This window comes from Artibeus jamaicensis, unplaced genomic scaffold (assembly GCF_021234435.1).
Source record: "Artibeus jamaicensis isolate MK-2021 breed Jamaican fruit bat unplaced genomic scaffold, CSHL_Jam_final contig_233, whole genome shotgun sequence".
NCBI classification, from domain to species: domain Eukaryota; kingdom Metazoa; phylum Chordata; class Mammalia; order Chiroptera; family Phyllostomidae; genus Artibeus; species Artibeus jamaicensis.
In genome coordinates this window covers 21,850,866-21,875,986 of record NW_026521486.1, presented here as the reverse complement: position 1 = coordinate 21,875,986, position 25,121 = coordinate 21,850,866, and the positions used below count along the sequence as shown (strand labels likewise).

The window sequence follows — 25,121 nt, the reverse complement described above, 5'->3', positions numbered from 1 at the left end:
TGGTGCTGATACAAACTCTCCCCAAAAAACTCAACCAGGCTGAACCAACCAACAGCACAGCAGCTCAGGAACACACTTCCAGGATCCCCTTTAACCCCATCCTATGTTCACCAATAATAATTCTCACATGCTGGTTTATGAAGCATTTTACTCATATTACTTCACTTAACTTTATTTCAATGCCGTAGAGTAGGGATAAGAAAGCAAAGCTTTTAGGTCAAGCATCATGGCCTCATAGGAAATATGTGTCCTAGTCAAAGCTTAAACCCATTCTTCTCATTCCGAGTCCATGACCTTTCCACTAAGCCACAGCCACCATGTGGGTTTGCACCAACCAAATTTATTTATGAAGAAGTGTCCCCTTGAACAGGCAGTCTTCAGAAGGGAGCTGCTAATTCAGGGGCTGGACTATGGTCCACATGCTTGTACTAACTGCACTGATTTTGCTGAGAGGACCATTACTGGTGCACCTCACTATGCCAGGCCTGACTGCTGGAGCCTAAAGAGAGAAGGGTTAGCCTCAGCAGACAAGATAAACTCAGAGCCCCTGAAGTGACCGAGGCCCACAGCTTACGGAGCTGCACCCCAAGGAGTGGGCCCAGATCAAAGCCTCTTGGAAAACAGCCCCACCTGACCCTGGCAGCACAGTCTCCGACAGACATCCCCACTTTGATGAGCAATCCAAAGGGGTACATAGGGGAACAGGAGGCTGGCCCCAACCCCGAGGCTCCAACAATCTGGTTGAGAGATTAGATCTGGCACACAAACCTTAAAACAAGGACAAGCATGGTCACCACCATGTGAGAGGAGCAAAAACCCATGAGAATTCAGAGAGGGAGAGATTTCTCCTGGCTGTGATGAGCACGGGGCATTTGACGAGAGAGGGTAGGAACCATCAAGAGAGCAGCAGCACATGCTGTCCCTCTCGGGAGCACGCCCGCGCCTTTCTTCCCTCTCTCCTTCCCCCACAGGCTTGCGTCTCCTAAACTCTAAGGGACCCCCCCATGACTTGCGACCAGGAGAGCAATGGGCAGTGGCAGTTCAGCCCAGGCTAACCCCGGAACCTGTCTCCAAGAACCCTTTTCCTGACTTTTCAGTGAGCCAAAGCAGCCCCGCCTCGGCTCTCCCCTGTTGCTTCTTCTACCCTGGGTCCCTCCGTGTTTCATTGCCCCCAGCTTTAATAAATGTCCTCTCAAAATCAAAAAAAGAAAAGTAGCAGGTGAGCTAGCCTTTCAAGGAAGGAGGGCTTCACAGAAGGTGAGGAGTATACCCAGTGGGGCAGAGAAACATAAGGCAGGAAAGGCTGGGGCCAGATGGCTGAGGGCTCCAAGTGCAACTTTCAACTTTCATTCAGTGGGCAAGACAAAGTCATGAATGCCTTCTTCATCAGAGAAGTGTGAGGATGGAAGTTCTCTTTAAGATCACTACTCTAGCCTCAGGGCAGAGGGTGAATGGAAGTCAGACCACCAAAGATGAGTCAACTAGTTAGGAGAGACTCCTGTAAGAGGTCAGGTTGAAAGGGAGTAAGAGTCTGGGCTGGAGTCGTAACAGCAGAAATGGAAAAAGAGGAGACAGATTCCAGACAGTCAGGGCAGAGGTAGGATCTGGGTGCCCTGGCAGCTGATGGAGGAAAAAGACAAGGGGGAATCCAAGCTGACTCAGAAGTTTCAAGCCAAGAATTGATTGGCAAGGACAGAGACATCATCACAGAAATAGAGAACTCAGGTGGAAGGGGCTAGTCTGGGCACTGAAGTTCATTATTTCAGCTTTAGCTCCTTTGGGGGGAGGAGGGGTGCCGAAAGAACTTCTAGGTAGAGGTTACAGCAAGCTAGTAAAAATTCAAGATCTATGGGGGGAAGGGGGAACAAAGGTAGAGGAAAAGATGAGGTAATGCCACAAGTCAATGGGCAAGAAAGATTAAAAACAAAACCCTCAGGGAATTCCTTCACTGATGGAATAGTTGCATAAACCTGGCTTTAAATGGACAGAGGCCCAAGAACTAAACACTGGAAATTAGGGAGGCCACATGGATGAGGACAGGGGTGTGCATCAGAGAAAGGAAGGTGCCAGTAGGTATCTGTCTCTCCCTGTCTCACTCACTCACACGTGTGCACACACACGCGCGCACACACACGCAACCTCCATATTTTCTCCCACAACCTCAGGGAAGCACGGGGGCAGCACTACCCAACCCCGTGGAAGCCCTAGAAATGGGGCAATGAGAGTTCTCCCCTTCTCAACCTCAGAAAGGAAACAAGGCCCCTTTCCTGTGCTAAAGGACCAAAGTCACTTCCCAGGCCCCGTCGAAGCCTCTTCCCTGGCCACAAAAGAGGTAGGAGGGTTTCAGATGAGCCCATCAACGAAGAGGACTTCACCTCCTCCCCCGTGGGATGACCCTTGCAGAGCTCGACCAGAAGCTAAAAGATAGAGCCTTTCGTTCTGACTTGGTTCTTGGAAGACCGAGGGGAATTAAGTAAGTCCTTTTTGTAAATTTATTTATTTTTAGAGAGACGGGGAGGGAAGGAAAAAGAGAGAAATATCAATGTGTGGTTACCTCTTGTGCGCCCCTTCCTGGGGACCTGGCCCAAAACCCAGGCATGTGCCCTGAATGGGACTCTAACTGGTGACCCTTTGGCTCACAGGCCCTTGCTCAATCCACTGAGCTACACATGCCAGGGGATCAAGCCCTTCTTAACTGGATGACAGCCCTCTAACAACTAGAGTTCTGACTAGAACACAGGGGGACACGTCCTCAGCTCTGATCTGTGCCCACATGACTTCCTTTGCCTGGGGCCTTCAGCTCCACGCGGAGACCACACCACAACCAGCAGCCCAGTTCCCAAAAGCCCTTGTCCTGTCATCTATGCTCTGAGTGCAAGGCCTGATGCTCACACCCGGTCACTGTCCAGGGCCCAGAGCCCTCTCTTCCCTAAACCCACTCCTCTCGGGATCTGGACATAAATACTCAGAGGTATTTATCTTCATACAGCTTATGGAGAAACTGAGGCAGAGTAAGAGAGAAAGGATTCTTCCTCAAAACTGACTCCTGCATTCTATAATCTACCCACTAGATGGCAGTATCTCCTAAAAACTGCCTCATAAACCATAATAAGGGGTGAAAATTCCTTTATAATGAAAGCCAACATTTGCAGAATAGGCATTCTGCCAGGCATTTGATCTGGATTATATCATTTAGTTATCATAACAATTCTATGAGTTAGATTCTATTGTTATTCCCGCTTTATAGCATTTGCACAATGCAAAAAAAACTAGTAATAGACTCTATGTCTGTAACTATTAAGCTTTCATTACCTCTCAATTACTCTATATTTTTAAACACTGAATATTCCTAAACCTTGAAGTAATGTCTAATTTTTCTTTTAAACAATTCAAAATCATTCACTTAGAATTCAAAGGTCAGTAGATTTTTTCTGTGAAAGGCCAGACAGTAAATATTTCCAGCTTTTTGGCCACACAGTCTCCATCCCAGCTACTCATTCCTGCCATCATAGTGCAAAAGCAGCCATAAGCAGTATGCAAAAGGACAGGCATGGCTGTGTTCTAATAAAACTTTATTTACAAAAACAGGCTGCAGGCCAGATTTGAGCCCTAGGGCCATAGGTTGCCAATCCCCAGACTTAGATCGTCCAATTTGACCTTGCAAGACCTTGATGAATCAAGATTAAAATAGGCAAAGCAACAAGAAATATCTGCCCAGCGTCTTCTAGGCAATTAATATTGAGCCACGATTAACATCAGCTCTCCCATCTCCCAATCCAGTACCTTTGCTGTCCCACGTTATATACCAGCACAGAGGCATGGATTAGATTAAAACCCCCAACCCCTGGAAGTGTGGCTCAGTGGAAAGAGTAATGAACCACTTGTTGGGAAATCAGTCTACCAGGCCATGCCAACTGGGCAGGTCACATGTCCTCTCCAGGGACCCAGTCTCCCCACCCATCAAGTGAGGGAGGTGTGCCCAGCTGAAGGTGGCATTCTGACAGCCAGGGAGTTTGGACAGTCGGGCTCTGCTCCGTGACTTGCCCGCCCCACCCCACACTCACTTGACGGCAGTGGTGAGGCGCAGGGGCCTGACGCCAGGCGTGGCGAAGCGCAGCGTGTTCATGTAAGCCACGTGCTGCAGGGCATGGTTGAAGGTCTCCACATCGTCCCCCTCCAGGGTGAGCAGGGACTGCGAGGGGTTCACGTGGACCTGGGCCCCAGACACAGACACAGCTGAGAGCAGGCCCAGGAGGCAGGAGAGGAAGGGAGCAGAGGTAGAGGGGTGGGACAAGGGCAGGGGACAGGGGGCATGCCCAGAAGGACAGGGCTGGAGGAGGGGCGGTACCTTCATGCCTTTGCCCAGGCTCTCGAAATCCCTATAGTCCAGCCCCTCCCGACATGCGTAGAGGCACTCGATGACCTCGCGGCTCTCCAGGCGGCCTGAGCGCACGCTGAAACCAGCCAGGTAGCCGTGGAAGTAGTGGTGAATCTGCAAGGGGTCTCCTAGGGCAGGAACACAGGGGCGGACGGGGGTGAGAACAAAGCAGGAAAAGGAAAGGGACTGAGAGAAAGGGAAAGAGAGAAAGAACAGAAGGCCTGAGAAGGAAAATGAGGAGGAGAAACAGGGAAACTAAGAGAAGAAAAGAAGCAAGAGAGAAGTGAGGCTAAGTGAGAAACTGGAGAAGACGGAATAAAACCAGTGGAGAAGGGTAAAAAATGGAAGCAACGGACATGAGGAAAGTTTCCCAAACAGGGAGAAAGGAAAAAGGGGAAGCAAGACCCAGGGAGGAAAGAGGAAACACAACGAGGAAAAGGAGGAGACTGCAAGTGAGGGCGTCTTCAGCAGCACGCAAGGGGCCTGGGGTGAACATGTGTGAGCTTCACAGAGCCCAGATCCTCCCTGCTGTGTGGCTGCCTCCGCCTCCTGCATCCCAGCAAGAGGACTCCCCCACTTCACTCTGGAGGCAGGAAGGGACACCCAGAATCCAGCCAAGCTCCATTTGGCCTTAACTCACCAAGGAAACCCTGCCTTGCTGTAGTTCTCAGAGGCTCAGCCCCTGGAGGCATGGGAAGCAGTAAATAACAAGGCAGGATTTGGTGTGGGAAAGGCAGCACAGAACAGAAAGTTAAGGCAAGAACTCTCTCGTGTCCAGTGCTTCCACATGGAGTACCTTGTGTGGCGTCCGTACTGTTGTCTCCTCCTGTTTCCTTCTCCTTGTTCTTCTCCTCTGGAGGGGAGACAAAGACAGAGGCAGTGAGCTCGAGGTTTGGGAACAGAACGACAGAGAGGAAGAAGAGGTCTCCCCGCTCTGACCCGCGCTTGCAGGACTTGCAGCCTCTCAGGAGAGTCCCAGCCCTTCTCTGTGTAACTCAGTCTCTCAGGCCTCAGGTGCAGACAAACCCCTACATATATTGCTGAGGAGACACAGGGCTCTGGTAAGACACCCATAGTTCCAGAGGGAAGAGAAAACAAAAGAAGTAGCTTAAAAGTTGGAAGATCGATGACTCTGAGGGGTCACTGGCCTCCAATGGCAGAAAGGGCTGTGGGAATCATTGTCACTGGGATGGAACGAAGTGGAAACAGGTCAAAGCGACAGAGGGATTCTGGTGACGCCTGAGAAGGAAATTCGTCCCAGTCACAGGTGATGACCGGTTGAATAGGTGGGGGGCACAGGGGGCATGGTGTCCAGCGGAGATCCTCCTGGGTCTCCCTGCCCAACTGCTCGGAGCCGCATGGAGTCAGCTGCCCTTGCTCCCCTTCCTAAGTCACTGGAAGCTCTGACCTTTAGCATCTTCACCAAGCAGCTCAGGGACTTACCAGTCCAGCAGGCCCCGATCATGAGAGCAGGTTCCCTTCGGGGTGGGTGGATGAGACCATTGTCATGGATGAGGGCAGGGTCAAAGGAGATGCCGTCAGTATAGAGTGTGACTGTGGGGAACTCCAGGTTCAAAGCATAGTGGTGCCACTCATCATCACAGACCTGGGGGGTAGGGCAGAGGCAAGGTCCCCCCGGTTACTAACACACAGCACTGCTCCTTCCCCTGGGAACCAAGGGACAGTCCCTCAAATTTCTAGTTCTGCCCTCAGGGCTTACTAGCAAATTGTTGCCTACCCAGCTCTACGAATAATGTCCTTGCACAAAATCTATCAGGTAACTAACCTACCCAACATTCCACTCTTCAGGTAAATCTTTAAAACTATACACATTTCTAAGAGAAGTAACACTATTTTGTGAATTAATTTTTCCCCAAATAATTCGTGCCTGGAACATGCTGAGCTCTTTCCTACCTCAGGGCCTTTGCATCTGCTTTCCCCTCTGCCTAGAACACCCTCTCCCCACAGCTATTATTATTTCCCATCTTACAGGGCTAAGCTTCCATTTCCCCTCACTCGGGCCTTCCCTGAACATCCAATGTAAGGTGAGTTCCCCACTCTCTGCCTTCTCCTATCCTCTACCTCAGTGCCTTACTTAATCTTTCAGAGCATTTACCACAATTTATCATTTTTATATGTCTGCTTACTTTCTAAAAATCTATCTCCAACTAAAATGTGAGTTTAATGAAGGCAAAGATTTTGTTCTAGCTTATACTCCATTGCATCTCCAGAACCTACCAGAATGACAGGGATGTAATTTATATTTAACAAATATTTCTTGAGTAAATATTTGTTAAATATTAACAATATTTTAAGGGTAAGTAAAAGAAAAATAGAGGGAGTAATGTTACCGATACTAGCAACAAGGGGAAGACCCAAAAGGAGCAGATGGTAGACTGTCTCTTTCAAAGAGAGCCACAAAAAGCAGAAGCTTTTGTAGCCGGTCCTTAATCATCCGGTTTGTGGGTTTTCTCGACTCTTTGTTTCCCTTTCTCTTCCACTTCCTGCCTCTTTTCAGCCATTTGCTTTATCAGCCATTCCACCAGGGATTTCAAGAAAAGTAGGAGATGGAAACCCATTAGCCCCCACTCGCCCTTGTGGTTAGCTTGGAGAGTGCAACTGTTGGCTCGAGAGAGGATTTTCCTTTTTTTTTTTTGGGGGGGGGTCCATTTTTATTTATCCCTCATAATCACGGATAATAATGTTCAGGATTAACATGTATAGAGCCCTTTTCAGTCTACAGTCATGTGCAGAATAATGGCATCGAAGTCAACAACCGACCATATATATGAGACTAAAATGGGCCCCAAAAATTCCTGTCACCTAGTGACACTGTAGCTGCCATACTGTCACAGTGCAACACATTACTCACATGTTTGTGGTGACGCTGGTGGAGACCACCCCACGGCACCACCGGTCACGTACAAGGAGAGCACATACAAGTCCATACAGTACATATTACTTGATAATGATCATAAACAACTGTGTCGCGGGTTTACGTATTTACCATACCGTACTTCTCATCATTGTTTCAGAATGCACTCTTTCTACCTATAAAAAATGTTTGCTATAAAGAAGTGAGAACTGTCATGCCAGCAGCAGCAGCCTCGCCCACTCGTGGGCACCACGTGTCTTGACTGCGCCCTTTTCTCTTGTGCCTTATTTATGTCCCCTGCTGTGGTTCTGCTCGGCAGCGTGCTGTACAGGCCGTGGCCGGGGAGCAGCGGGCGTCCCACACGGCCTGGGTGTGCAGTAGGCCCTGACGCCTGGGTTTGTGTAAGTGCACTCTGTGAAGTTTGCACGGTGATGAAATCGCCTAACAACGAATTTCTCAGACCATCCCTGTCATTAGGTGGGATGACCATATAAAGATGACATCACTTAATTCTACAACAACCCTGGAATATAGAATTCTTATTATCCCCATTTAATAGGTAAGTCAACTGAAGTTTAGACATATTAATCAAGTTTTTGTGGCTAGTAAATGCCCCTGGCAGGGCTCAAACCCAATCTGTGAACCTGACGATCACTTATTTTCCCAGTTACAACATGCTGACTGCTTGAGAGTCACAGGAATGTGCAGCTAAGGTTCTAGACCAGAAAGAGATGAGATAAAACAAGCAGGTGGGTTAGACGGTGGGTTAGGTTTGATGTTAGGAGTAATTTGGCCCTTATTTCCTTATTTAATCCAGAAGTGCTTTCTGTAGGAGAGAAGCCTTGGAAATAGACAATGAGAGAACCTGGGGGTATAATAGTGAGGAACAGAAAGTGAAGAATGAGAGAGAGGTTAGAGGGCAAGCCCAAAACTTTCAGCCCCCACCCTAGGACCCTCCTTCCCCCAAGTAAGTCACACCCACCCATCTTTCTGCTGTTGGCCTCACCTGCTCCAGCTTCCAGAGGAATTTGACTGGGCGCGCACTCTCAAGCAGAGGCCAGTAGAGGAAGGCGATTCTGCAGCCATGGACTGTTAGTGAGTAGTGAGAGAAGCCATCCTCTGAGGGAAGAGGATGAAGATGGGGGTCAAACACAGGCACAAGAACAGGTTCAAAGCACCAGGAGGGAGAGCATGCTGGGGTTCTCTTTGTCCTCTCATGAACTCTCTCTCTCCTGCATTCACTAGTCTTCTCCCTCCTCTGCACACGCGCACACAGTCCGGTTCAGATGGTAAAACTAGAGCTCGTCTGGCACTCTGATTGGCTGAGAGAGGCGCCAACCAGCCTGTCCCCACCCCAGATCATGGCTGGTCCTTTGGTTAATACAAACAACCCTGGTGACAATCCTTTTCAGGTTAAGAGAAATGACCTCAGAGAAGTGGCAGAAACGAAGGAGCAGATCAAGCCAAGCCCCTACCCACCCACCCCACCCCTAGGGGATGCGTCACTTTGTACCCAGTGATGGAGCCAACTAGCCCTTATAAGACAAAAATGAGGAGAAGGTGGAAGAGAGACAATGGGACACACCACCACCCAGACATTCCCCTCACAATGGAAGGGCTTTAATGGGAGTAGGTTCAGGGGCCAGTCTACTGGTGGGAGGTGGGGGGGCTGGGCAACCGCAGGTGAGAAGGGCAGTGAGGGGTCCCTCCGCACTCTGAGAGACGTAGGATCTCACCCTGTGCTGGGAGTGGATCACAGAATTTCGGGGAGTATCAAACCTAGCACTGCCGCCTTACAAGCGAAGAGAGAGGAAGTGGCCCCTTCACAGCCCCAGCCTGCACAGGGACAGAGGCAGGACAAGAAGCCACTCTCTCCCTACTCTCAGAGCAGTGCCCTGAGGAAGGCTCACCATTCTGCACAGTGTTACACACGATGGTTTCCTCTTCCTTCTTGCCCTTGTTGGGAGTCACACCATGCTTCATCCAGAAGGACAAGGTGAAGTGGTCACTGAGACCGTCCTGGGACCCAGAGCCCAGCCCGGCTGCGCCACCCAGGGGCACCTGCACAGCTTGGGTGCCGTTGAACCAGTAGATAAGGCTGCTGTCCTGGCTGTAGTGCACTGAGAGTCCCGCTGTCCAGTTGGCACTGGGGCCAGGCATGGGCAACAGATCCACCTCCCCGGTGGCAGCACCTGCAGGAACCCAGAGGGCACGTGTGTCAGAGCTGAGTGGCAGTGGATGGGCAAGTGGGAGGCAGGCAGGAGTGATGAGAAAAATCTACGGTTCATCTCACCACCTCTTCTGGCCTCTCAAAGACAGAGCGGGATGGACCTCTCTCGGAGGAACGCCCCTCCCCAGGAGTCCTCCAACTCTCGTCTTTCCCTATCATTGTTCCACAGTCTACCTGGTGACGGTCTTGTGCTGTAATTATGCATCTTTGCCAAGAATATATTTATCTGCTTTTTAGGCCCCAAAAGTTAACTACTCGCCACACCCCCTGTGAATATACACACCTGCAGATGGGCAAAAGAAGACATAAGGCAGGTTCTTAAGAAAGAGGCAGAGGAGGGTCACGTAAAGGCTGGTGGGAAGGGACAGGTCGGGGGGCGGTCGGGGGTGCACACCTACCACAGAGTTTCCGCAGGGCCCGCTCGGAGTAGTTGTCTCGGTCGCAGCCCTTGGCCACATGGCTGGTCTGCAGCTCTATGGTGGCCTGGATATTCCAGAGAGGTTCATCACAGGTCTCCAGGCGGATACCAGGGAACAGAGCCAAGCTCCCGGCACCTGGCGCATATTCAATCCTTTTGTTCCAGCCTGCACAGGTGAGAGGGAGAAGGCCGTGGAGAGACAGAAAAGGAAGGCAGCCCCTCCCATCTGTTCTGCTCTTGCCATTCCATAGACAGCCTCGGCTCCCACCAAAAAGGCCATTGGGTAGCCGTTGGGTAGACGGCTACAAGCCTGCACCCAAACATCCCCCCGCCCCCCGACTCCTAGCCTGGCCTCCAACACTGTCAGTAGGTGAGCACAGAGCAGGGTCCTCACCTTGCCAGCTGGGTTTACAGGTGGGCTTCACCTGGATCTCCACCTGGGCATCATCTGCCGCCCGCTTCTTGCCACAGTCATAAGCTGTCACCGTAAACTTGTAGAGCTTCTCGCCGCTGTACTGCAGCTTCTCTGTGTTCTCAATGTTCCCTGGGGTGGGGGTGGGGAGGACAGAGAAGGTCAGGAGCGCTACAGAAAGCCTAGGGAGAATGGGGGAGGGCTGAGAGGGGGTGCTCTTGAGCTAATTAGGAAGCTGGAAAGAAGGTGTCTGGGAGAAAAGGCTTCACATCTGGGAAAGAGGGTGTGGAATGAGAATCTAACGGGCAGAGAAGTGGACAGCTCAGCCCTGCGTTGTTCTGAGGGATGTGGACACACAGGTGGGCAGGGACTGGACTCACCATCATTGTCGATGAGGAAGGGGGTGTTGGGAGTAAGGATCTCATAGTAGCAGATCTGGCTGTACTGGGGGGAGCAGTCACCATCGATGGCTTCCACCCGCAGGATGCGGTCATACAGCTTCCCCTCAGTCACTGCAGCTCGGTATAGCCGCTCCACAAACACGGGGGCAAACTCGTTCACGTCATTGACCCGCACGTGCACGGTCGCCCTGCACAGGACAGAGCGGGAAGAGGGGAAAGGACGAGTCAGCCTCACACTGGAGACTCAGGAGGGGCAGAAATCCAGACAGGGAGTCAGAGCAGGAGGAAGGCAGTCTGTCCCTGAGCCTGCCCCTCAGTCTGTCCCTGATGCCAATCCCCACTCCCCAGGGCACCAGGCACCCCAAAGCAGTGGGCCCCCAAGGGAACTGTGCTAAGGATAGGATATCTGCTGGGAGGGGTAAGAATGACCCCAGGTGACACCAACACCGATTTTGATGGCTTCTCTACAGAATGCTATAGGCTGGGGCTGCCAAGATGAGGGGCGAGACAGGATTTTGTGCCCAACAGTTCATTCCTTCGCAACAGTCAGATCTGATGCCATAATTGAGGAAGATACAGAGTAAAAGCCAAGTTAAAAACCAACCATAGGCCCTGGCTGGTATGGCTCAGTGCATTGAATGCTAGCCTGCAAACCAAAAGGTTACCAGTTCAACTCCTAGTCAGGGCACATGCCTGGATGCAGGCCAGATCCCCAGTTGGGGGACATGTGAGAGGCAACCAATCGATATATCTCTCACACATTGATTTTTTTCTGCCTCTCTTTCTCCCTCCCTTCCCCTCTCTCTAAAAGTAAATAAATAAAATCTTTGTTTTAAAAAAGCCATGGGAAAGGAAGAAGCTTTTGTACAAAAGCCATAAGCCATCTGACATGAGTGGTACCCAGAAGATGAGCGCGCCTTCTGTGACCTTTCCCACAGTGTGCACATCAGCTGCGGCCCCCCCCCCTGCTCAGGGCAGGCACAGCTCAAGCTGAGCCCTCCGTGCTGAGCCCTGCCCCTAGCCAGGATCTAGGCCCCCAGGGCCCAGAGGCACAGGTCCTAGCTCCAAATGGGAAACTGAGTCACAAAGAGCAGTTGCAGTTTATTTCCAGGGCTTCTTAGTGGCCCAGGAATCCCAACCGCCAAGCTTCAGCCATTCTCAAATGGGATGTTGGCTGGGAGCAGACACAGGCGTCCCAGGCCCCAGGCTCCTTCATGCTGTAGCAGCCGCTGCCCACCCTCACCCAGAGCGCTGCGTGTGTTATAATGGTGCGAGTGTGGTGCGCGCTGCAGGCAGACTGTGGGGCAGCAGGGAGGAATCTGGGTGTGCGCTGAGTGTGCTCCTCCCCTCCCTCTTTGTTCTCCTCATCATCGTAACTCCCATGTATTAAGCCCTTTACCATATGTCAGGCGCTGCAGTGCGTGCTTTTTACACAAACCAGCTCCTTCTACTTCACGGCAACCTAAAGGAGGAGGTGTCATCGTTGCCCCATTTTACAGACAGAGAAAAGCAGATCCAGCAAGGCTGAGTAACTTCCCCAAGGCCACAGGAGGCAGAGCCAGGAGTAGATCCCTCTAAGTTCTACTATATATTTCTGTCTGTCTCCTGTCCCTAAACCCTGTAAACATGGAGGGGAGGGGTAGATATCCAGTGACTGCACAGACAGAGGTTGCTGAGGGGCTTGGAAGGAGGGAAGAGGCCCTGCAGCAGGGGGCAGGGGACAAGGGCTTCCTCACTTGTGGGACTTCTTGGTGTTAGCTCCATCGGGGCCCTCGCCACAGTCGTAGGCCTGGATGGTGAAGGTGTGCTCCTTCTGGGCCTCGCAGTCCACTGGCTCCTTGGCCCGGATCAGCCCTTCTCCCGTTGCCTTGTCCAGAATCACAGCCTCAAAGGGCACCCCAGACCCATGGAGCCGGAAGCCACAGATCTCACCTGGCCGAGGGGGAAGGGAAGGATGAGGCTCCCGCACCACCTCCAGCATCTCCTTCCAGCCTCGGCCTCCCTGCCTTGGGCTCCCACTTCACCTCTCCTCCCAAACCCCTGCCCCTTATTTGTGATGTGAAAGCATAGTTAGCAAGCATACAGCTCCAGCACCAGCTTTCCTGAGCAACAAGCTCTCGGAGGTACCAGGTCTGAGATCTGGCAAAATCTGGACGCGTTTAACCCCTGCCTGCCCATGTCCTGTCTGGCCACCTCTACTCAACCACCAGCTTCAAGGTAGCCCTTTCGGCTCCTTGAGTCTACTTTACCTTCCACTTCCCAAGGCCTCTTCCCCACTTCCTTATTGCCTCCCTTCCCAGGACATCCCTTCTCCTCCCCTGTTCTGCCCTCCCAACCGCTTCTCTCTGTCCCACCCATCTTTCCATCCACCAACCCCAATCACCTGCATAGCGCAGGGGGGCGTCCTTGTCCAAGGCGAAGAGTGGTGGGTTCAGCAGGACCGTGTTGTCGTTCTCCATGACGATGCCCTGGTATTCTGCTTCGATCCATGGCTTGTGCTTGTTGGCTGATGCCCCAGGGAGAGGAAAGGAAGAACCTGTGAGTTGGCCCTCCACTCCCACACAACCCTCATTGACTTAGACAAACGCACACTCCGGTATCACCACTCTTTCCACACCCTGCAGAAGCACCTGCAGTGAAATAAAATGAGGGGAAAAAATCAGCTATTAAAGGAGTCAGAGGGGCTCAGGGAGGTCACAGCCCTCTACTAGGGCAAGATAGAAAGTTTCCATGGCAACAGCCTGCCCTGGAGAGTGGGGTCTCCTATCTCCCTTGGTCAGAGAGTGGAAAACTTTCTTTAGGGACCTCAAGTACTAGAGACTGGAGATAAGGGATTCAGGAAACAATGGTGGGCCATCAGAAGGCCCTGGGAAAGGCAAGAGATAGATTAAGGGAAGAGGTGGGATTAGGAAAAGAAGATCTAGAAGTTTCCCGAGATTGTTTATCCTCACCACCACCACCGTCGCTGCCAGCCCATTTCAGTCCTGATCCCTTCACTCTGCACTTCTCTCAGCCAAGCACCAACCTGAGGCCATTCTCCCGGAGGGAGGAGGAGGAAAGAGAGAAGAGAAAATATGTAGGACAGAAGGAGGGGGACAGAGAGGGACAGGGAGAGAGCAGAGGAATCGATGTCAAATAACTGGACCCAGCAGAGCCATCATCCTAAGGGATTATCAAGTTGGCCTAGAAACACCACAGATCTCTCCCCGCTTCTCAGCCCCACAGTCAAGGGAACACTCATAACCAACACATCTCTACGTCCCCCACCAAATCCCCCAAACTCACGCTCCCTGAACCCCACTTTTTATGCAGACTCATAACTTAGTTCCGGTTCTTACCCACCCCATCCTACTTCCCTTCAACCACCAGCCAATTCTGGATGGATATGGGACACACTCAGCCTCCAGATCTCCCCGTCTGCTACCAGACTCAGCTCACCTGTGCCTCCTGCCAGGACCAATCTCCCACTAGCCTGGTAAGAGGCTACGGGAAGGCGCAGCATGCTCCCTTCCCTCCCAGCCACGATCTCCACTGCCTGTTCTATATAATCCTATCATGGTGACCCCCAGGCTCCCAAGGCACATGCATGAGGGCCCAGCGGTGGGACATGGGCAGAGGAAGACATCATCCAAAAGGACGTCGCCAAAGGAAACTCATCCCCAGAATGTCATGTTGAGCAAGAAATCCTGATTTCCACTTTTTCCTCCAACTCCACCCCAAAAAAGACAGTTCTGCCCTTCTCGTGCTGATGACCGCCAACACCCCCTTCTCTAGTGGCCGAGGAGAAAGCCACAAGATGGTGCTCAGAAGGCAGCACAGGAAGTGGCAGGAGGCTACCAAGCCAGGCTGAGGTCAGAGACTGAGGATGCAGGAGAAGGTTCACAGCAAGGCCGGCGCTGGGCACCCTCGCCACCACTCACCCCTGACCCTGCTCTCCTCCTCCCGGCCACCGACTCTCTCCTTGTGTCCACCTCCTTTCACCCACTCTTAGGCCCCCCGGTCTTTTCCTTCTTTGACTCTCCCTCTCCCATTTTTTCTCTTCCATTCTTCCTGATTTCCCCTTCTTTCCTCTCTTTTTTCTGCCTCCACTTTTACCCTTTTCCAACCCATTCTTGGCCCCCTCCCATACCTCATCTCCCTTCTTCTCAGTTTTCCCTCTCACCACTCATTTGGCTCCCCCCACACACCCACTTCTGCCCTTTCCTACCTTTCTTCACTTACCTGAGCCCTCTTCCCCAACCCCTCCCTCCCTCCCTCCCTCCCTCTTGGTCCCTCTGTCAGCCTCACCCAGCTGAATTTATCTGCTGTCTGCCAGAGAGGGCAGCTCTGGTAACCCACAGCCCAGCTGCATGCAGGCAGAAGGGTATGGATGCAGAGGAACACGCCAAAACATACGTGCCCCGAATTGCTGAGCTGCAGGGCAGAGTTTCTCCCCAGGATGGGATGGAGACGAACCAGATGGATCTGCCACACACTCTTAGTGCAGGCGCACCTCAGGGAAAATGGAGAACCACCCAGAGATGTACATCGCCCCTCAGGGCAAGTCCTTCTGAGACCTGAGATACCTTCAACAGAGAGAATTTGGGAGAGGGGGAGAGAGAGACCCCAGCATGGGAACAGGAGCCAAATGGAAGCAGAAGCACATGGGCAGAGATGGACCAGACAGGAAGATGTGGCCAAGGGACTGCGAAGGAAGGGAGAAGGGACAGGTCTGAGAAAATGGATGGGAGGGGGATGGTGGGAAGAACGACACCTGTCATGTGCCAGAGCGCCTCCATGGCTCCTGCCCACCCCTGCCCCACTTCGTTCTGCCTGACACCCCTCTCTTAGTGCCCCCACCTCCCACTGCACTCACCTTTGTTACAGGAGCTGAAGGGAAGTAGGGAGGCCAGCAAGAGGGGCAGCAGCAGGAGGGTCATGGTTTGGTGCAGGGCAGGGCAGGGTCAGATGATTACTCTCCCCTGGGAGCCTCCAGCCCCCTTACTGCACCTTGGGGGAGGGATGCAGGGAGGGGAGGGAAGATAGCAGGCAGCAGGGCAGAGACAGATAGGAGCCTGCCACCCACACTAGTCCATAGAGCAGACCTGGGCAGACCCCAACCTGGGTGGTTGCGGTGGGGGACTTGCAGTGGCTTCTCTTTCGCTCTCCAGCCCCGCGTCCTAGCTCGCTCGCTCTCTCTCGCTCTCTCTCTCTCTCTCTCATTCCCACCCCATCCCCTCTACTGCAGGATGACGTAAGCACAGCCGACGAAGATTGATGGGGCCACAGGCCAATCGGTTGACTGGGAGGGCCAGGTGCTGCAGGGAGGGAGAAAACCAATGCTCGGGGGAGCTGGGGCAGGAGAACGCGTTACGGCTCTTTCCCGGGATTGCAATTTGCGGGAGCAAGGAAACTGCGGGGGCTGGGGAGGAAGCTGGAAAGCCATGGAGGGGGCGGGAAGTAAGACGGACCCTGGAAGAATCGGGAAGCTAAAAGCCCCGGGGGTGGGGAAGGGAGACGTCACCGGAGACCTGAGGGAGGCGAGGAGGAGCGGTACCGCCTCACCCCACCCCCCAACTCCGCATTAACCTCTTTACACATCCCATTCCAGCAGCAAGTCCCTGCTGCGTGCCTCCTGGGAACCGTGAAGTAAAACCCACGCTCTGAACCCGAGATGTCCTAGCCTTTCAGTTTCCAGCCCCAACCAGTTCTCGCCGAGGAAGCCATGGGATGGTCAGCAGGGCGGTGGGACTGGAGAAAAAGTGCAATATTTGTGGCCCGCGCGCGCGCGCACACACACACACACACACACACACACACACACCTGTCGAGGCAGTTCACCACCAGGTGTAATTTTTCCCACTGCCTACCTCTTCCCAAATTTCCCACAGTAAACCATGAACATTCAGCCGAAATGATTCTAAGCCAGAGAAGTTGGTCGGTTTGAGAGGTGGGAGAGTTGGGGGCGGGGCACGCAATAATTTAGACACCCCCCCCCCACCACCACGGAATACAGTTAAGCATGGGCTGTCCAAGGGTTGGGGTCTGGGGAGAAGGAAACCCCTGGGTCCCAGCCAAAGAATGTAAAACCCTCCAGGAAGAATAGCCAACCAACCAAACTCCTCCCTCACCTTCGGCTCTGGACTTAAACCCAACACCTCATCAGGCTGCCGACAGCCCCCTCTGTGCTCGGGAAGAGCAGCGTCTCCACCTCCTGCCTAACGGCCTCGTAGGACAGAGTCTGGAATGCAGCTCAGTGAAGCTGCCTGGAGGAGTTGTGGGGGCAGCGCTATCGGGTTTCCTCACTTCGGCTCTTGGCCCGTCGGCTGTCCCCCTTCTCCCACCTTCTACCCTCATAATTGTGGGGAACCCTGACTCAGTCTCGGGATCTCAGGATATTGTTAGAACTCATCCCGGGGTGAGCCTGGAGGAACTCACACTCCGCACAGCAAGACCGGCTCCCTCCCAGGGGGCCCCACCTCCCCCGGGCTCTGGAAGGGTTCCCAAGCTCCCCAGAAACGAGCTGGAAGCCAAGCTGACCTTTGGAAAGGCTCAAGTCTTGGATGACTGACGGCCCTAGATCCTGCTCCAGGTTCCTTCCTCAGGAAAAGCCAAGGTCAAGCACAGCCTTGCCAAGTTCCTGCCCCTCCCTCAGGCAGCAGACACCAGCCCAAGCTCATCATGAGGGGGCGGGAGGAAGTTTGGTAGGAGCTCTTATTGCAACAGGGCCCCAGCTCTATAAAAACCCTGGTCAGCATAGACCTTTACACAAGCCCATCTCTGTGTGTGGAGGCCTGCCTGGAGCCCCTCAGCCCCACCTGCCAGGCAACACCCCTCCCTCCTCACTCTGTCTTCTACATTTTCCTGACATCTTGATTTCGGTCTTTGCCAGCCTGGACAATGCCTCCCAACCTCACCGGCTACTACTGCTTTGTCTCGCAGAAGAACATGGAAGAGTACCTGCAAGCCCTAAGTAATGGCCCCACCCCTCTCAGACCCCTTTTCTCCCTTTTCCCTCTCCCTTCCTGACTGTCCATCCCATTGAGAAGGGGGCGTGCCGGGGTTGGACGGTGTGGAAAGGCTCAGGAGCCGACACACCTCTTGGGATCCATCTGTAGCCAGGCACATTGCTGGGACGGAGTAAGTCCACAGCCTGGACCCAGCTGAGAGAAAGCTCACAGCCCAAGGTGCTGCTGCAGGTGGGGGAACCCCTGGCTGGCTGGCTACGAGGACCCTGCCTAAGAGATAACCTCCACAGACATCAGCTTGGCTCTGCGGAAGATAGCGCTGCTGCTCAAGCCTGACAAGGAGATTGACCATCAGGGCAACCACATGACAGTGAAGACCCTCAGCACCTTCCGCAACTATGTTGTAGAATTCGAGGTGGGAGTGGAGTTTGAGGAGGACCTAAAGGTGGTGGATGGACGAAAATGCCAGGTACCTTTCCTCAGACTTGGGGGAGGGGGTGTGGATGAGCAGGTGCCTCTGAACAGTCTGGGGCAAAGCAATGTTCCTTCTGTCCCTTCCCAGCCTCCCTCACCATACCATCCTATGCAAACCCTCGTTTCTCACCTAGTGCTCAGAATTAGCCCTCAGTCTTCACCCTTCTCTAAACCACTCTGCCTGCTGTAGACACAAGGACCTATCTAACATGTAAAAGTGACCCTGTCATTCCCTTGCTTGAACCCTTTCAATGATAATCTGCTACATTCCATGTGACCTCACCCAGCCACAGCAGGAGAATGACCCCCACAGCAGACTGCGGAGTCCCCAGGATAACGGACTCCTGGTGCTCCCCACTCCCACTCTCTCCCTGCCCAGCTCTTATCACCAGTCAAAAGGACAAAAAGAGCAGGTCACCCTGAAGCCCAGGAGCAAACATTTGCTTACCCTTTAGCTTTTGACCCTATTCATCACCACACAGTCTTTTTCCCCTTTGCCTCTGTAAATCCACTCTCCTGCATTTCTTTCTGCTTCTTGCATGTTCTTTTTGGTCTCCTTTGCAGACCCTAAATTCCCCTAACAATCTCTTAAACTGGGTTTTTCCTCAGTATTTTGTTCTTGACGTTCTCTCTCTTGTCTGCACATCATCCATGGGCCCAATTATCTACACCCATGCTTTCAGCTACCATCTATAGGCTGCCCTTGATGTGTATTTTCCGGCCAGAGCTACCTCCTGAGTTCCAGGGTAAAGTTTTTAACTGCCTGCAAAATGTTTACATCTGCATGGTTATACCCAAAGTCATTATCTTGCTACCCCAACCTATTCCTGCTTTATATTTCCTGTCTCCATTAATGCTAATAACTAACAGGACCAAAGATCTGCGGGTTACAGTCAATATCTCATGACCCCTTACTTCTGGACTCCCCACACACACACACATGAATGTGTTCACCACATCTGATTGGTCAAGAAGTCTTTATAACTTTTCTGCACCTTCCCACACATGAGCTACTAGCTATATATAGCTACTAAACACTTGAAATGTAACTAGTCCAAATTAAGACATACTACATGTATAAAGTACATACTGGATTTTTAAGACAATACAGAAAAGAATATAAAACATCTCAGAAATTTTTATAGTGATTACATGCTAAAATTATAATATTTTGGATAAGTTAGGTTAAATAAAATATATTATTAAAATTAATTTTACCTGTTGCTTTTTACTTTTCTAACATAGCTACTAGAACTGTTTCAATTATGTATAAGGCTTGCATTTAATGCCCATTGTGTCTACCACACATTGCTGTTCCGCATGGCTCTCCTCTGTCCCTTCCCAGCCTCCCTCACCCTACCATCCTATGCAGGCCTTCGTTTCTCACCCGGTGCCTGAAATTAGCCCTCTCAGTGACAATCTGCTACTCTCCAGATAAAGTCCATAGGCTTTACACAGCCCACGAGGGTCCTTCCCTCATACACTCTAGGTTAGAGCCTCTGAGAATGGTTTGCCCTCTTTTCTTGCCTCTATTCTGTTACTTTCCTTGCTAAAAATTTTCCATGAGCTCCAATCTAATTAACTCCTCACTTCCTTGAAGATTCTGCTCTTCCTTGCTCACTCCCATCCTCAACAGTCTTGCCTGGTATCACAGATACCCATTTGCTGCTCTGTCTGATCAAGATTCTGAGCTCCTCACTTAGCAGGGTCTGTCTTATGGAAGGCTCAAGAAGTGTTGATTGGAATGCCCTGGCCCAACCAGCTCTGACTCAGGGGTTTGATCCTTCTGTCTCAGGGACACACCAGCTCTCCCTAAAACTCAGAAAGAGGAAGAGATTCCCTGGTGGGACTCCCAACTTATCTTTCTTGTTTCCCAAAGCTCCTTCCAGGTCAACCAGAAGTATCCAGAGGACAAAGTCTCCATTCTTCATCACCCACTCGCCAATTTCACCCTGGTTATTCTGTTCCATCTCTGCTCTGCTCCACTGTAGACAAACTGTGGGCCACCCCTCTCAGTGGCTTTTAGAAGTGGGGGATAGAAATCCTGAATCAGAGCAACTTTCTCACTCAGAATGAAAGAGCTGGAGCAAGACGATACCTGCTGTGGTGTGCAGGGGTCAGCCCAGCCAGAGCTAGTGGGACTGCCCCTCAGTCTTCCTTTATTCCTGCCTTGCCTATAGACCATAGTAACCTGGGAGGAGGATCAGCTGGTCTGCGTGCAGAAAGGGGAGGTGCCCAACCGAGGCTGGAGGCACTGGCTGGAAGGAGAGAATTTGTACCTGGTAAGCTGGGTCAGGTCTGGAAAAGGGAACCCAAACAATTATGTCTAGGAGAGAGACCTTCAGCTAAGATTCATCCCTTTGCCCAGATCAGATAAGTCTACTGCTTTACCCCCTGCCCCCCTCTCCAAAGATAGCAACCAAGGAAGAGGAACACAAGCACTGGGAAGAGTAGAGAGAGGGTAAAATAGGGTAGCCAAGATGGGCCCTGGCCACAAGTCAAATGAATGTCATAAATTATAACTGGAGAGATAGAGACTTCACCATTTCCCATTCCCTGACCCAGCTACCTTCCTTCCTCTAGGGTGAAAAGTTGAGGGTCTGGAACAATGATACAATTCCTCATTCATCAAATGCTCTAGTTGGTTTATCCTGAAGGAGTAAATAGAGGTCAAAGACCCTGAGAAAGGAACTCCAGCTGGCAAGAAATTTCTTTCCCCTCATCATTCCTACTCTGTCCCCAGGAACTGACTGCAAGGGATGCCGTGTGCGAGCAGGTCTTCAGGAAGGTCAAGTAGCCAGAGAGGATCTGAGGGCCGCTCCAGACTGCACTGGTCCCCAGACTCCTCTTGCTTGTGCCCCTTGAAGCCCAGATTGTCCCAGGTCATCAGTCCCTTTCTCAGGCCACTTTCCATCGCTCACTCCTCCCCATGTTAATCTATAACTTGCAGCCCCCAAGGCCAAAGTCCTTTCTTTCCCACACTCTGCTGCCCAATAGTGACCTCATATCCAGTTTAAGGTCTGGCCTCCTGGATGAAAGAAACTGGTAAAGGGGAAAGGGCCCTTGAGAATAACCAATCTCAATTGTCTTTAGTTCATTTGGCCTCTTATTTTCCATCTAAGAAAGAACTAAACTTTGAGAATTTGGGGGTTAGTGGAAATCCTGGTGGATCTTTTGGAAAACTGCCTGAGATTCAAGAAGTTAAATAGGAGCTAATGGTGGAGTCTTTCTGTCCATTTCCTTGTCCTTATTTTGGAAAAAAAACATCCTATGCTCAACAGAACCATGTCCAAGGCACAGCCCCACCCACAAAGAGTTCAGTTTACCAACATCTGATTACATTATGGGTATCTTACATGCCATATACTTCCTTATACATGCCTATACTTCCATCCTACATGCTAGGGGGAAAGGAAGTGACTGGGCAAGACCCTTTGTACAATACTGGGGGAGCTTCTAAATAGTGACCTGTCTTCCACGTCTGTTTTGAGAAGGACAGGCAGCAAGAAGGCCAGAAAAAACTGAGAAAGGTATCAGATGGAAGATACAAGGCCAAAGGCTAGAAAGATGAGATTCATGAGGATGGGAAGGCAACAATAGGAAAAAGGCCAACAGACCTGGCTATAAAGACCCTCTGCTTAAAGTCCAGCAAGACTGGGGACAGAGGATAAGGGGGAGGACTAAGAACAGCAAGGCTCCTCCCTTAGAATCCTAGAATCACTGCCCTTGTTCAGAAGGATGGGGCCTATTCAAGTTCAGGGGCAGCTCTCACCTCTGGCACCTCCCTACTTCCAGTGGCCTTGGTTCTTTCAGAATAAAAGTACTTTGGAACAGAGTCAGAGAGAAGAACACTCAGTGTGGGGTGGGGATATAGCCTGGCTGGGTTGCGGGGGTGTGGGGCGGGATTGTGGGAAAGTTCTTGGCCTGTGCTCATTAGATGAACACTTCTGCCCCCTCTTCCTGCAAGGAAAGCCCCCTACACATTCAGGACAGTCACTGGGACTCTGGCCAAGAAGAACTAGGTTTGCAACATGGACTCTACCACACAGCCTGCAATGCATTTGGAAAAGAGCAAGAAAAGAACTCAGAATGGAACTGAATAGCTTATTCCCTGCCCAGCCTTTCTGCTGACAACCCCAGCAGAGTGGGGAGTGGAAAGCCCTCCTCTCAGACAGGCTGCCCAGCAGAACCTCTGAGGGATGCTGGGCCCTACCTTGTCCCCTTCCAAGGCAGAGAGAGGCTAGAGGACAATGCTCCATGTGTATTCATTCACCCACTGCCTAAGTCACCAGGTCAACACATTGTCCCAGCCATTCTGAGTTCACAGTGCATGCCCAAGCCTCTCCCCACAGGACTGGTTTCTCTTCATGACAGTTCAGTGCCCCTCACTGGAGACCTGCCAGGGGGCCTGACCCAGAAGCTTGGGGGCCTCCGTGGTGACAGGCAGGCCCAAGTAAAAGCAGCCCCAATGCCCCAAAACTCTCATGACATGAGCATCCACACTGCAGGTCCACACCCTTCACTAAACCCCACCCCTGCAGGAGTCAGAGGCCTGAAGACCCCCAAAGGAACACAAGCAACCAGGAGAGGATTGAGCAGTTTCCAAGGCATCTACAAAGACCTGAGAGCCTGGACCTATTGAGAATTGTGAAGAGTTCTGGGTGCTGTTTCCCCTATGAGCAGTAAAGGGCGTATCTCACTCCAGTGGGAGCCAGAGACCCACCAACTTGTCCCCCACCTCCACCACCTTCTTGGATATTCCATTTCCCACTAGAGACATACACTCACTGATTCACTCACTCACACACACAAATTCCCAACCTGCATACCCACCCTGACAAGACCCCTGACCTCATTCAAATCAGGTGGTTCCATTCATCCTCACAGGAAAAAAATAGTCACCAGGGGCACTAGCATGTGAGTTTTAAAAATAAAAAAAAAGACAAAGGAGGAGGAAGCAGCCATAGATGGATGGATGGATCCCAAGGTGGGTCTCACCTCAGCCCTTCCAGGGGAACACAAAGCTATGGATCCCAGGATTGACTTTGATGGGGTTTTTTAACCAGTCTTAGACCCCAGGGAAATGATCAGAAATCCAAGGTGTTTACTTCCATGTGAGATGAAATAACTGCACCCATCTAAGCTAGCCCCATGCCAGGCCCCTGCCCTACTCCCGCTCCACCCAGCCAAGATAGCACTACATGGTTACCAACAACCTTCTAGCCCGAATGCCAAATGATCCTGTGAGTCAACCCAGGTACCTCTGCTCAGAAGAAACTGGCCAACAGTGGACAGGAGGACAGGATCAGGTGTGTGTCCTCTGGAGCAGAGGACCACATGCTGCTCAAGGACTCAGGCCCCATGTTCTGGGAGAGGGCCCAAGAGAAGGCAGGACGGGCAGTCCAGCTTTGTTCTCCTCCCCAGTTGCTCCCCTCTCCCCTCGGCCACATGCCCAGAGAGCTCAGGCAGAAGCAGGAAATCCCTCAACCCTGCTACACAAAGGCCATCCCAGCCAGGAGCCTGATCCTGGGGACCCTTTGAAGCCACTGCAAATCCTAAGATCCCAAGAAAGAACATAGGCCTGTCCATATTGATCCCTTTCCCCACTGAAACATTATTTCCTCCCCAAGGGGCAAGAACTCCATCTGGTCTAAGCTTAAACACCCAAAGGTCAGTGACAAGCCAGCAGTTCCTGATGTGGTTGAGGGTAAAGATGAGGGTGGAGCTTCCCCTGACCATGGCCCGATCCCTCCCACCCCACTCTGACTTTCTACAGGTGGTCCTTCCTCCTCTGGAGTGCACCGCTCCTGCCTAGCCTAGGGACCACCTCCAATACCCAGCTGTCAGGGACATCTCTCCCAACTTCCCCCCACCATAATCCTCTCAATCATGACAGCACCCATGCCATCAGGGTCCCTGAGCACTGAGCTGGAGCCGCCCCAAGGCTGTGTCATTATGGGCATTATGGACAAGTGAGGATGGGGAAGACCTTGCAGGTACAGCAGGAAGTGAAAGAGTAAAGGATCCCAATGGGCAAATCAATGGGTTTGGGGCAGGTCTCTCAGGTAGCCTACCTGGGTTTACACAGAGGGCAGAAAGAAATAAAGAAAGATGGTAGCCAAGGCCTCTGAGGCCAGAGGTGCGAGCAATGGCCCTGCCTGGCCAAGGGCCAGAACCAGCACCTACCGGGCTCTCCCTCTTCTTTCTTAAATCTCAGTCCCCAGGAGGGCTCTGCGCTGGCTCTGTATGGCATTGTGCTCCACACCAAATACCAACCCTTACCAGAAGCCATTTAGATTCCAGGGCCATGAGATGGAGCTGATCTTCCACACTCACCCTTCTAGCAAGATCAAGGTTACCTCTGTCCTCTCAAGGACTTCCTGGCCCACCATCTCTCTCAGAATGAGACTCCTGCCTCCACCCATCCACCTAGTCCCAAGTCTCACTTGCCCCTCCCCGCACTTTTGTTCTGTCTACTAGGAAGAGGGGGAGCCCTAGCACCTTCCATTCTGTCCCCAGTGGGTAGTGCCCAAGTTGAAGGTCATCAGCATAGCCAGGCTATTGGGTTCACGGATAAACCACTTGCCTCAGAGGCTCTACATGAACCTAAAATGGCCCCCACGATTGGGAGGGAGTGTTACATAATGGTCGGGTGAGTATGCCCCGGTGTCCAAGTGCCATTTCACTCGAGCCATTTGAGAATATACAAGCCATTGACCTAGAGCAAATAAGCCATGTTTGCTGGTCATGCAAGACAATACCAAAAGTACTTCCTTCCTCCTAGGAATTTTGTAAAGATTCCATGTCAAATCACTCAGCATGGTCCCTGGAATAGATTAAGCATTGGCAAAGGTTAGCCATTATTACTTCTATTATCTCCTACCTCTTACCTTGATGATTGAAATTCCTGTAACTGGAAGCAAAGCCTTCTGTTCTGCAGTTGAGGATAAGGCACCACTGTCCATGCTCCTGAGGTCACACAGTAG

General features: G+C 51.8%; 2 protein-coding genes across 8 annotated transcripts in view; one reads left to right on the top strand and one right to left on the bottom strand.

Annotated features, from left to right (window-relative positions):
• CLSTN3 (calsyntenin 3) overlaps positions 1-20,907 on the bottom strand; it is a 30,511-nt gene extending 9,604 nt beyond the window's left edge. The window contains exons 1-13 of one of the 6 annotated variants that reach the window (XM_037167774.2): positions 20,705-20,907; positions 15,570-15,703; positions 13,098-13,220; positions 12,451-12,646; positions 10,694-10,902; positions 10,296-10,445; positions 9,882-10,067; positions 9,164-9,445; positions 8,260-8,372; positions 5,822-5,984; positions 5,175-5,231; positions 4,349-4,506; positions 4,065-4,213 (exon numbers count right to left, since the gene is read on the bottom strand). In XM_037167774.2, coding sequence (XP_037023669.1) covers positions 4,065-4,213; positions 4,349-4,506; positions 5,175-5,231; positions 5,822-5,984; positions 8,260-8,372; positions 9,164-9,445; positions 9,882-10,067; positions 10,296-10,445; positions 10,694-10,902; positions 12,451-12,646; positions 13,098-13,220; positions 15,570-15,633 — 1,850 coding nt within the window. In that variant the 5' untranslated portion in view covers positions 15,634-15,703; positions 20,705-20,907. Of the gene's footprint in view, positions 1-4,064; positions 4,214-4,348; positions 4,507-5,174; positions 5,232-5,821; positions 5,985-8,259; positions 8,373-9,163; positions 9,446-9,881; positions 10,068-10,295; positions 10,446-10,693; positions 10,903-12,450; positions 12,647-13,097; positions 13,221-14,152; positions 14,858-15,569; positions 15,704-16,824; positions 17,214-17,233; positions 17,427-20,233; positions 20,321-20,704 lie in introns of those variants that run through there. The other 5 variants (XM_037167775.2, XM_037167777.2, XM_037167780.2 and 2 more) reach the window with 5 other exon arrangements.
• Positions 17,459-21,970, top strand: RBP5 (retinol binding protein 5). Of its 2 annotated transcripts, none has more exons than XM_037167785.2 (4): positions 17,459-17,666; positions 17,952-18,130; positions 20,316-20,417; positions 20,879-21,970. In XM_037167785.2, the coding sequence occupies exons 1-4, from the start codon at positions 17,594-17,596 to the stop codon at positions 20,930-20,932; spliced, it is 408 nt and encodes a 135-aa protein (XP_037023680.2). In that variant the 5' UTR covers positions 17,459-17,593; the 3' UTR covers positions 20,933-21,970. The 2 variants fall into 2 exon arrangements, with proteins under 2 accessions (XP_037023680.2, XP_053517571.1); XM_053661596.1 differs by having other exon boundaries at positions 17,581-17,666; positions 17,812-18,130.
• Positions 21,971-25,121: the final 3,151 nt, after the last annotated feature.